General features: G+C 37.4%; 1 protein-coding gene across 1 annotated transcript in view; it reads right to left on the bottom strand.

Moving 5' to 3' along the window:
• Positions 1-3,939: 3,939 nt before the first annotated feature.
• Positions 3,940-12,726, bottom strand: part of TMC1 (transmembrane channel like 1) — a 62,598-nt gene continuing 53,811 nt past the window's right edge. Inside the window, exons 15-20 of the mRNA XM_067316045.1 lie at positions 12,562-12,629; positions 9,440-9,679; positions 7,006-7,131; positions 5,201-5,279; positions 4,962-5,100; positions 3,940-4,208 (exon numbers count right to left, since the gene is read on the bottom strand). Coding sequence (XP_067172146.1) covers positions 3,940-4,208; positions 4,962-5,100; positions 5,201-5,279; positions 7,006-7,131; positions 9,440-9,679; positions 12,562-12,629 — 921 coding nt within the window. The remainder of the gene's footprint in view (positions 4,209-4,961; positions 5,101-5,200; positions 5,280-7,005; positions 7,132-9,439; positions 9,680-12,561; positions 12,630-12,726) is intronic.

Here is a 12,726-nt window from a genome sequence, read left to right as displayed (position 1 = left end):
CAGCCACAATTTTAACAGCCTGTTTTTTCACAGAGAACTAGGAACTGAAGCAAAGCACTCAACACAGATAACAACTGTATCTAGTTTTCCAGTGAGCATTTTATGATTTGTTTATCAGTGTAAGGTAATTAAATAATTCTTTGGATTTAAATCTCTTTCAGCTTCACAGCTGTTCTAAATTTCCATGGATTTTCTTGCAGAATGCATGTTATTTTCAGCTGCTGGCTACCACTAGCGATAGTGTTGAAAAAGATATGTTATAAAAAGACCTGTCTCCCAGTTTCTGTGAATTTGGTCAAGGCCTGACTTTATTTTCATTCTTGCGCTTCCACTCCTTCTGAGAGCATTTCAGAGTCCCGGGGTATGATTTTGTCATTGAGTAAAAATATTTAATTCAGCATCAGAAAAAAAGATGAATAGGAGAAGGGAGATATGCGCAATAACTATAATTTTTCAGTAATTGCAATTTTCACAGATCAGTGTGAAATTGAATTTTTGGCAGGGACTTCAAAATATTTTGAAGGCCCCTTTGTGGCAGTACACGAATATAGTGAAATGCACTTTTATTATGCAGAAAGTTACATGAAATGCTCAGCCAAATATTGTGAAGACAGCATGTAAATTGTGCAGAGGAAGCCATGGGACATGGGAAGATGCACTGAGCCCATTTGATGGTAGGGCTCTGAGACATTCCCAAAACAATTTGCAGGTCTTAGGCAACAGCACAGAAGAAAGAAAATGATACATGTGTCACTGCCGAGAACAAAATATATTCTGTCTCTATAAGCAAGATCATCTGGCATGATCTGAAACACAGTAAGCATTATTCCTGCTGTCAAGATTGTTTGTTACTTGTTCAGCACTGTTCAGGACTTAAATAAAGGCATAGATGGGTAGGTCCTGGGATGGAGGTTGCATGAGGTGTTTTTTTAAAGAAAGCAGAGAGAGAAAAGATTTGAACTGAAAGATTCACAATACAGAAGCAATGGGAAAAGGCTATACAGAAAGGAAATGTGAGTGGAAATCTGATCACACAAAATTATTGTAACAATCCTGAAACCAGTTTTGCCAAGAAAAAAGCAGGTTTTCTTAAAGATGGATTTAGTATAGAACATTTAATATTATAGCATTAGATCTTCTCTGCTAAATTCCTGTTATTTTATCAGTAAGACGGCAGACAATTAAACAGAACTAAGGAAGCATTGAAAGCACAGGCTCGTGAAAAACAGTGCCAAAAGATCTTTACTTAAAAGCACCAAGGAATATGAATAAATATTTCATTTTCAGTCACAGCAGTTTGATGCTGATCTCAGGACATGCACAACATCTAGTCTTATTGTTATTCATGTTAGCTATTACATGCTCATCAATGCATGTACAGATGCATTCTGAGAACACATTTATTGTTGAAAATCCATACAACATATAGACCTAGCAGAAAGTTTTTCAGAATAATTTCAACTGGCGTTTTTATTGTTGTCTCTCTCTTCCATTCACTGATGTAAAACAATCATGCAGAACAGAATATGAAGCCCACTAATAATGGAAAAGCCTTTTATACCAACAGAAAATTTCCACTCCTAATAGAAACAGAAATCTTTATTAAGATCAGTGTATATGGCATAAACACCCCTCTACACTTCCGGGAAGTAGGCTGCACCTAAACCAGTTTACAACTCCAATTTATTCCAATGCCTTTGAAAAATGCAATTCTATTTGATCTCCTCTTGAAGGATCATCAGGACATAAAGCATCTCTGAAATCAGTTTATTCATCTGTTGTATATATCAGCATGCAATCTGCAGGTTTGATTGCAAAGTAGCTTTTTTCCTTTTTCTAAGGAATATCCCGTGTTTTCTAAAGTTTTCTCATTTTGAAATCTCTCTTCCAGATAACAAAAGATGAGCTAAAATCTCTATACAAACCAATGACAGAAAAATCACAGCTCGTAGGAATCCTAATCTTATTTTAAAAGCACAGATGAGACGAAGACTTAGAGCATTGGGGCCCATGTTTAACTTTGAAATCACTGAGAATACTTACAGTCTTATAGGTTTATGGGTTAAAAACATGCACACTTTAAAAAATAATCTTGTTAGAAAAAGGTTTGAACCTTCCACTTAAAACACAGATTGGATTACTGCACTGTTTTCAATACATCTGAAGTCCATGGATTAGAAATCTTATCTGAGAAAGAAACAAATTATGTTACAGTTAGCCATACTTCATCTAATTTAACAGTATAAGACCCACTGCACCCCAAATGCGGTCGTGCCTTGGGATCCAGTCTTGGTGTGTTTGTCCCCTCATCTAGTAGCAATTTGCTTCCAGTCTATTCTCTAGAAAAGACCCTCTCTTGTTATCATTGTGATTCACTTATCTCTTGATTTGGTTAACGTTGCTCCATGTTTTCAGGCAGAACAGCCATGCTCATGCTGACTAAATGTCTGTTTGATCTAATATCTTATCTCCAGCTGATAGCAGATGCTTATGGAAGCAGTACAAGAGTCAAGTCAAGTATAAAGGGAACTTTCCCTTCCTTCATCCTACCAGCAGCTGACAACTGATTTAAAGACTTATTCTACTGGAATTTGCACCTGGATCATTGTGTACTATGGGGATTTTTTATAATCCTTTTCTGACTCCTTTTATATCTTTATATCCATGACTTCCTGTGTCAACAGGATCCACAGTTTTATTATATGTAAGTTGATTAGTGATGTCACAGGTTTGCCTTATATTGAGATATGGTTAAAGTTTTTTTGACTGTAGAAAATATACCTGTATTACACAAAAGGCCCCCCATGAAATTATATTCATTTTTTTAACAAGAGTCTATTGACCAATTTTGTTGTTATTATTCTTATGGGTCTTAAAATAAATGTCATGGCCCAAACTCTGGATAATGGAATAAAATCAGAACACAGAAATAAATCTACCTTATAGGAATAGGTAGTAACAGCTTGCATATACACTTGTGTCCATTCTGTGTTTGTACAAGACCCATGACACTAAAGTCCTATTCCACCCTGGACTCTCTGGAAGTCATTACAATGTAAGCATACAATAATAAGTTCACAGAGCTGTTGTGTTTAATTATACAGCACATGTTCTTATGCAAACTAAATGTCTTTATGCAATGACACAATCTTCGTGATTATCTGGGGAAAATATTACAAAAACAGTCTTACCTCTCTTCCCCAAATACTTTTTTTGCATAGGAAATATTCCTTCCTCTCTTTGATTTTTCAAATTTATTTTTAGTCTTTCAGAATGTCATAAAATTAATTATTACTGTATTGACTAAAAGTGGTACTGTAATAGGAGTGAAGTTTTCTTCATTGCAACTGCCAGAATATTCCTTGTCCTTTACCTCTTTATTACTTTCCCAAAGACTTCAGAGGTAACCATCTGCCTTTTGAAAAAATCCCAGTTTCCCATGCAGTCTGAACTCTTTGGGTAAGCATGTTGGACCAGCAGAAGACAAGCTATATGCTTTGTTTAAGTAAAAATGACTGATACACGTTGTGAGAAGTTATGTTTCCAGTCAACTGGGCTTTTAAGCCAAAGAAAAAAGATACTGGAGAAACACTTTCAGGGTTTTAGGCAAAATAACCAACTAAATAAAAAATAATTTTTGTTCCTCTAATAAATATCTGTAACTTTAGGAACATATTGACACAGAAAACACATTTTTGCAATGCCTTCAAATGCAAGCAGACAGATGCAATGGTTCCTACTGAACTTAAATATTGAAGCCTCCTATTCCGCAAATGCTGAAGCATGAGTAACTTCTACGCACATAAGGATTTACAGTGAACGCAAAAGAGTTCTGCACTTATGGGAGTGTTTTGGGGGTTAAAACCACTCTTTGCTCCCTCAGCGTCCTTCATCGTATTACAGAGCATTTTTTCTCAAGGAGAGGGAAGAAGAGCCCCCTCATCGGTAGTTTGGAGGGCCCCTGGGCACTCCTGGCTGTGCCCCTGGAAAGCGTGGGTTTCCAGGTGGATAGCCTGGTGCTCCGTACCCTCGGGGCCCCGGAGGCCGTGTCACAGCCACATGTGGGGGAGGAAGGTTTCCTCCTCTGCTCTGGGGGGGAAAGTGCCCATTTGGGGCCAGACCCGGATGCTGGAGGGACTGCAAGGAGCTTGCTTCCTGCTGCTGGCTTGTCTTCTTTGATTCATTGTCTCCTTGTCCTTTCTTGTTATCTGAAACATATTTGGAGAACAGCATTAAAGGATGAAAATGCAAGACAGAAATTCTTTCCTAGACAGATTCTGCTGCATCCTACCCTCTCCCAAATAGGAAGGCAGCAGACATGCTTTCCACAAGGTTCTTCCGAAGATGATCATTTCTAATGCATTTCTAAGCCTTTCTCTCTCAGTCACGAGCTTCTAAGTGTTTTGTGGCACACATGGAGAGGAAAGCCTAGCAATGTTCAGGAGTAAGGAAACAGTCTGTGAAGTTCTTCAGGATGGTTGAAACCTGCCTGGCCAAGCGAGGCTTTCTGATAAGGACTGCTACCATACTCTGTTCTCAGTGCATCTTCTCCTGTTGAACCTTGGCTTACAGGCCATACACTGTCCTGAATGGTCCTGGATCGAAGAAATATAATAGGAGGATACAATATTTGAACCATACTGATTTGCAATATGTAAGAGGGATCACTGACTTTCAGATCAGACTTTAGGCAACTTTTTTGGACTGGGACCTCACAATATGCTACAGCTGCACTACAGTTTTATTACTTCGGTAAAAAGTTTTGCATGGAATGATGTTACAGTATTTCTTAAAAAAGACACAGAAAGAAAAACGGACTGGCGATTAGGCTAATAATTGTAAGACAGTATTGTGACTGTCATTGAAGGTATTATTTCAAGTGAAGCAATAAAGGCAGCAAAGACAACTATAGTCTGACATACAAATATTCCTCAACCTGAAGAATTCAAAACAGTCCTTACCTTGATTTGGAGTGGATTCATCTTGCTTGTTGTTTTCTTTTTTCTTTGGCTGTGGTGGTTCTGTCTCAAATGGGTTTTCCTCTTGTTCATTTGATTTTTGTGCTTTTTGTTTATTTCTTCTTTTGTTTTCTTCTGCTTGCTAGAGGTGGAGAGAGAGAGAGAGAGGTCACATTTCAGTGAGTTGAATGGTTTCTCTAATATTTAGTAGAAACAAAAATAAACAGTTCTCTATTCCTTACACTTTGTAGTTTCTTTTTAAGCTCCAAGTTAGCTTCCTTGTAGGATTTGGATGTAGCATTGAGATAATAAATACTCAGGCTAAATGTAAAGAAAAAGAATATATCTCGTTAGGTAACGATTTAAATATAAAGAATTTTACAACATTCCTGTAGCAATAACTACAATTGTGTGAATACAAAAATTGTATCCTTTCCTCATTTATACTGCCTTATCAGTAGTAATATTTTGATAATTAACAATGCGCTTCCTCACAGTGTGAAGAAGGCACTCTTATTTTGGGGAAAAAAAGGCTGAAAGAAATTGTTCCATCTATTAATATCTCACATGCAGTATTATGGTAGTTAAGGAAGATGCTCCATAAAGCTATGCCTCGCTATGAAGTGTGTTCTAGACAATAACTTGTGAAAGTTAATTAACTTGTATGACATATTTAAAAATGGCTACACGATATTTATAAAAGCTTTTTAACTTACACAATAGGCAAACTCATGTACTGCCAAGAAAACAACCTAAAGCATAGGTTTTAATTTTTGCTCTAAATTACAATATCTTTCTACCAAATAGAAACATGACTGCATAATGAAATTTTCATTTGTCAATGTATTGTATTACTTTTGCGATAACTCTATGAAATTAGCATTTTTTCACCATCCTGATTTAATTAGAGACATCCTTATGTGATGTCTTTTACTGATGTAAGCAGTAAATAATCAATCTGAATATGTTGTTTTCTCTGCTTTGCCTGATTTTGCCTGGAATTTTCTTTTCTTTTTTTTCAATCTTTGCCTTGAACAATTCCAAAGATAAGAATAGTACTCAAGACAATCAGTGGAAGCTGAGACCATGTATTTCAGAGGACAGTCTGTGCTCTTTATTTTTCTAGCCAAGGGTTAAACAGAACATGATTTTAAGTGAATTTTGACCAAATTCCATCTCAATATTTCAGTTTGCTCACATAACATTGTTCTGTAATTTCTGTTGTATTCTATAATCTTCTGTTGGCAGTGCTGCAATGCAGGGTTAAATCCCAGCTCATTTCCACCAAGAATTAACTTTTAGTTCAGCAGTATACTAAGTTATCCTGTATATGCATATATAGGCATCATCATCAATCATCAGTTTGCAATGATTTTATCTTGAAGGACTTTATACAGTCTCTGAGAAATGTTATTCAATGATCATTATTCTTTAACAGCTCCTGAAATATAGAAAATTCCTACTAGCCCTATTCCACAAAGCAGCTTTGGACATGAGGGATTTCAGACAGATAGTTGAGATAGGAACGTCTCCATATATTATGTCCCCCACCCTTTCTCACACTCCAGGCCCAATGGCATAGAGTGTTCTTTTTATCAAGGAAAGTCTCAGGCACTCAGGATCAGACTTACTGAGAGTTACTGAGAAATAACTGTTTCATAGGGGGTCACAGTTCTAAGAGCCTTCTATTGAAATATTTAAGGATTTATGATGTGTTGTTCTGCCTACTAAATAGGCTGAGCAAAGTCATTGCACTTCAGATTCCTTACAGGCTTTTGCATTTTAATAGTTTGGCTATTATGGTAGCAACAAAAAAATTAATAAAAAAGCAATAACAAAAACAAAAATAAAGCCATTGAACAAAAAAGAGATTGCCCTTTGTGCACAGGCACATTGATCAAATAAAAGGCTCATGAATTCTTCAAGTCCCTCACCATGGGGCAATCAGTATTGTTTTTAATTAGATACCCAGGCAGCGAAGACAGAATGAAAAGAACTTAATAGACTTTAGACTAGGCAAGCATTGAGTTAATATTCTAATACGTACACCATCAGCAAAATGAAAGGTAGGATGAGTCCAGGGTTAGAGGCATACCCAAATACCTTCCCAAACCAAGAAGGGAAGTCATGCTCCAGAGTTTCTGATATGACTTCAAACATTCTAGTTTTCCCACTATTAAATAGAAAAGGTGACAATGTATTACATACAAATATTCTGACAGTGGCAGTGCAGTAGTTTGAATACTTAGATGAATCACATCACAACAAACTTGGGGCAAGAACAACAAACTGTATAAGTCAGCATTATTTAAATCTTAAAACTGTACAACTGTCATTATTTAAAGCAGTATTTATGCATTTTAAAGAGAACAATGGATACCAATATTTTTAATGTCTGCTAACAGGTTCTGCCTGCAGTTTCCAACAGGTGTTTGTTCTATCACCAAGATTAGTACTCCAAGGATCAGTGTACTGATCTGTGAACGCCATATCACCATCAAAGTGTAGAGGGTTATTTGTGCTCAGATCCCATCTTCATGTGATTGATAAGAGAAATGCAGTCCACTAGCAAATAGTGCCTATTCAGCAGTGCACAGGGATAAATTCTCCTCTCTCTTTGCTCTGTATCAATCCTATGGAGGTCAATGGCTGTGTTTTAGGACATTTTGGTTATTCTTCTAGCAAACTAAAAACTTTCATGCTAAATTGTCCCATGACCAACTTATCTAAAGTATTTTTTCACTCGATCTTTAACACACAAGTTTTTCTTGCAGAACCATTTTAATAGATGTTCCAAATGTTCCTGCCTTTTTATTTTGCTTTTGGCTGTGCCTCACAAGGTAGAGTTTGACACTGTTTACCTGAATGCTGCCAGCTACATGGCTTTTTATGTGCATTGAGATCAATTGGGGCAGGTTCACTTGTTTAAAAGATTTGCCACTAAATTCACCAAATTGCCTCCAGATATTCCAGCCATTGAGGTTCTCTATCTCCTATTTTTAGTTCTTGTAAAACACTTCTTCCAATCAGATCTTTTTCTTAATTTAATGATCTCAACCTTTATGCTCATCCTGCAAATATAACAAGATTACAGGCAGAATTCTTCCTTCAGATCAGCTCTTCCTCTCCACTTCCTCTCCACCATTGGTAGATGTGAAATACCACTCTATGTCCTCTTTTTTGTCTCACCAGCACACACAAGACTTCTGTTCCAACTTTGCTAGTCCTGTCCTGGCTCTCCTGCTCCTGGCAGATCTAGAAATCTCTGCTGAGTTGTATATGTTGACTTTAAATTCAGGATTAAAAAAAAGAATTGGAATTTTCATAACGGATAAGCCATTGATTTACCAACAGGATTTTTTTTTTTTTAATATATAGCCACACGTTGCTGGTATTTATCTGCTCAACAGTAGTATTACCTATATAAAGGTTGAATCAAGCTTCTTTAGTTTATAGCCCTTCCCCATTAAAAGCTGTATCAAGGATTTTACATTTTTGATTAAGAAGAAAATATCTTTGCATTTGATAGAGAAAAAGTTACAGGTTAAGTTTAAGGCCTAAGTTAATGTGTCAAGACTTCTGCTGCTTTACAAAGTGTACTGGGGATTATGCAGAGATCATTTTATCCATGACAGTAATGTATTATTCAAGACCTTCACTGGAATCAGGAAGCCTCTTTTATTGTTCTACTGTTCTTGCCCTACTGATACTTTGTTCAAAAGCAAGGACTGAAGCCTTTTAAAAATCTGAATTTTATGTATTAACTGCTGTTGTGTACTCATTAAAGTTGTATCTCATGCTAAGAGGTAAGCAGAGACACTGAGAATGGTCCTGGATTTTCCAGCGGTAGCGTGCACAGAAGGAGGCACTGTGGCAGCGCCTCAGCTAGCTCGTATGCAAGGCACGTGTTTGCCCAGGTACAGAAGGCCTGTTTTTTCAGAAGAGACTAGCAAATGTGGAGGTCTTGAAACCTGAGAAACAGATTCAGCATCACAGAGGTAATACTTCAGCTGCATGAAATGAAATACTGTGCCACTGCAGAAATTCAGAGCAACCAGACCGAAGCGCCTCCTTGGCGCACCACCACTCACCAATGCTCCAGTATTCCTCTCCTGGCAAGGCATGTGCAGATATATCCTGTAACCATCACTCTCAAGCCAACAGACAAGAGATGCCTAATAGGTCACTGCCCTACTCCCTAAGAATTACGTAACGACAAAATTTTTCATTAAAACCAAAACAAACAAAAAAATTTTTATCTTCTACGTTTCAGGAAAAACTTTAAAAAAACTAGCCAGTTTTCTAGGATTTCACCTTCAAGCATTATGCATGATTTAAAAATGACACATAATTAAATATTCAGCCTATCAGATACTAAAACTTCTTAAGGAAGCTCCTTTTCATTATTGGATCATTCACTGTGATGCTATGAGGCAGTTCATTTCATTGGTTAGAAAACACGGACATAAAATACAAAAGACCTGAAAGGACCACAGTCAAAAGATGGTGGGATGGAGACAATAGTGTACACAGCAGGCAGCGTGGACAGAAAGAGAATGAAGAGCAGCATGGCCATGTAGAAGTTGTTGGATCTGGAAGCCTTGAAGACCCTCTCCTGGGGGACATTGCAGCACATCACTGCCCAGCACTGCAGGTACATGGAAGTGTGGAGGCGGAAAACGTTGATCGCTGGTAGGCATGGAGCATAAAAAGATCCCATCCTAGAAACCAACCAAACAAAATATCACCAGTTTGTTGCAGAATTTCTGCCTTGCTACATAGGCCATCCATTCCCTTCTTCCATGTTCTTGTTTTACAGCCACACACACTGTGCATGCAGAAATCTAGTTCATAAAACATTTACATCTTTTTACTGGTCTTGTCTCTCCAGTGTTTTCTTAAAAAGAACTCTAGGCATATGGAGAAAACTCTCTATATGAAATTTTCAAAGTTCCAAAGCCCTTTTTCTCTGTAAATAAAATGACCACTTAATGAAATATTATCCACTTTTACTGTGACTCTTTAATTCAGGTAACATCTCACTTCTATTGTGTACAGAAAGATAACCCAAACTTAGATAATTATCAAAATAATCTTTTTCTTTATTATTGTCTTATATATATTAGCACCATTTTAGGAAGGATATTTTTGCTAAGTTGACATTTATTTTACTTCTGTTACCATGGTTATTTAGTGCCTCATTCCAAAGAACTGTTTATTGATTTGCCAAAATTGTGTGTTTTCCTTATTATCTACAGTTCCATGGTTATGACACTGAAACAGCTGAGACCATTTTATTTTTATCTGACCTTGTTTGTTGTGCCATGCTGACTGAAGAGCAATCATTTTCATCAGCCTGGCGAAATGATACAGAATGTAAGGAAACAGGAATCGACTTCTTTCTTGACCACTGGCCAGTCACCAGGGCTGAGCTACTTTGCCTCTGAGTGCCTCAGTTCTTCTATTTATAAAATGGGAAATAGATCTACTTCTCTACAGGGTTGGAAAGACCTTCAAAGTACAGTGATATCATTATAGAATGAATATATGATATTAATATCTCTTCTTCCTCATTTCATACATCTTTAATGAAAAGAGATAGTAAAGACTTTGGTAGTCTATGGGTGAAGGCAGAGAGCACTTCATCGCCCTGTTTCTTATGCTCACAGAAAACATTGCAAAACACTCAGCTTTGGCAAGTTGAAACTCTGAGTGATTCATGGCTGCTATCATAAGATCCAGGTATAACATTTATTATAAGGTAGAAATATTCTTGCCAATGCCACATTAATATGGAGAAAACTTTCAAATGACTTGCAGTCCACTCACTTTGTGAAAAAAAAGAAGAAAGGAAATTTCCTAAACACATGGTCTCTCTCTCATACAGAAATATAAATGCACACACATACATGCTTCTCAAATCCTTTCTAACTCTGTGATACAGCCAACTCACCAGGTGCACCTTAAACTTGTTATTCTGTTTCAGATGAGCACAAGCATGTGCAGTGGAATATGTAAAACCATATAAAACAGAAACAAATTTATCCTATTTATAATACCATAGTTTCTGAAGTATATATTTACTATAATTCAGTCACCTTTTTTTTTTTTACTATTCTATTACTATGTTTACTCCAGAACTTTTTTTAAAAAAACACCACAGCTCTAGTGCCTTACGTGGCCCAGCAAATATCAATTGGCATGTAAATGTGATCCCAGCTCTGCAATTAGTCGTAACATAGACAGTACAGTAAAATAGATAGATAGTAAGATAGATAGATAGTAAGATAGATGCTGTATTTATATAGCATCACTAAGACACAAGTCACAGATTCTGTGATGGAACATATATATTGGAACATTGTGCCATGGAAGTGCACAAAGTCTGTATGTGTAATGAAGTATAAAATGATAGCTGCTACGTATAGAAGTTTTCTTAGACAGCAATCAGAAATCTCCTCCCTCATCCAGTCCCCAACTTCTTTCACCTACAGAGTGATTTCTAAAGTGTTAATTACAGCAGCAGAAAGTGTGAGCGTGATCAATTGTGTATAAAGTGTGCAAGCACAGGTTACACTGCAGCCTCATCATTTTGACAAACAGCAGCCTGAGAAATGCTTCCTGTTAGAAACTAGGACGCCACTCTTAAGGCAGACAGGAACATATTGATGGTAAAGCTAAGCTGATTATTCAACTCGAAGTGTCATGTGCAGTGCAGGTCCCATGTACTTTAGCAGCAGGCTGGACTCACTCTGCCCATGCTTCAATGGCACGTGGCAGATACGTGGCAATGGCTGATGACACTCTCGTCCTACCAATGCATCCTTCATCTGAGCAAGCCAGTGGGCTTGTAATGCTTCTTGGGCATTACAGACCTGGGGGCTTGCACCAAGCAAAAAGTCTAATCAGCAGAGTTCTATTAAAGTTAAATAAATTGGGTCTAAATGATAATCAGTTCAGAGAAGCAGTCAATATTGCTTGAGGAGGACAGTTCCTGAGAAGGACAGAGCATTTCACATGAGGAGTCGACAATTTGCTTTCTCAGCAAATCCAACTAATATAAAGACCAGAAATGTGATGAAACTTAGATCACTCATGCAGCAGGGTTGAGCGCTAATACTGCAGTGATAGCATTTTATGCACAGACACACACACACACACACACACACACACACACACACACACGTATATACAAATTTGTTTTAAGGCTTTTTTTCACAGGGTACATGGGAAAAAGAGTATAAGATATTTTGAAAGACTGAAATTCAAAGCAAAACAATACAGGCCGGCTGCTTGATGTGCTGTCACAAAGGACCGCAGTCACGAACCCAGCTTTATACTGTTTGGTCTTACCTGCTCATTGCAAAATACTGATGCGTCTGACCCCACAGTCTTAGCCCAGAACTGGTTTTGGAACAATTCCACTGATTTCAGTGTGCCTCAGTTTGATATATATTGTATTACACTTCTATCAGACTAGAGTAATGAGGCAGGATCAGCATTTCAGAAGAACCTTTTACAAATACTGCTAATTCTTGCACCCCTGCTAGGAATGCTGACCCATAAGAGACCATTAGGACACAACACCCTTTGACACACCTACCAGATCATGCCTTGGTTAAAGATTAGTCCCAACACATTCCCACTTATATCAAACTCTGAATATGACGGCTGAAAGAAATAACACAAATACTTTCATTAGGCTTGCACAGAGCATTTTAAGATGAGTTACAGTAGATTAAAGCTGTCACTTCCAACAGCACAAACA

This window comes from Apteryx mantelli, chromosome Z, assembly GCF_036417845.1.
Source record: "Apteryx mantelli isolate bAptMan1 chromosome Z, bAptMan1.hap1, whole genome shotgun sequence".
Lineage (NCBI taxonomy): Eukaryota > Metazoa > Chordata > Aves > Apterygiformes > Apterygidae > Apteryx > Apteryx mantelli.
Note: the sequence above shows the minus strand (reverse complement) of the source record. Positions and strands in the feature narration are given on the sequence as shown.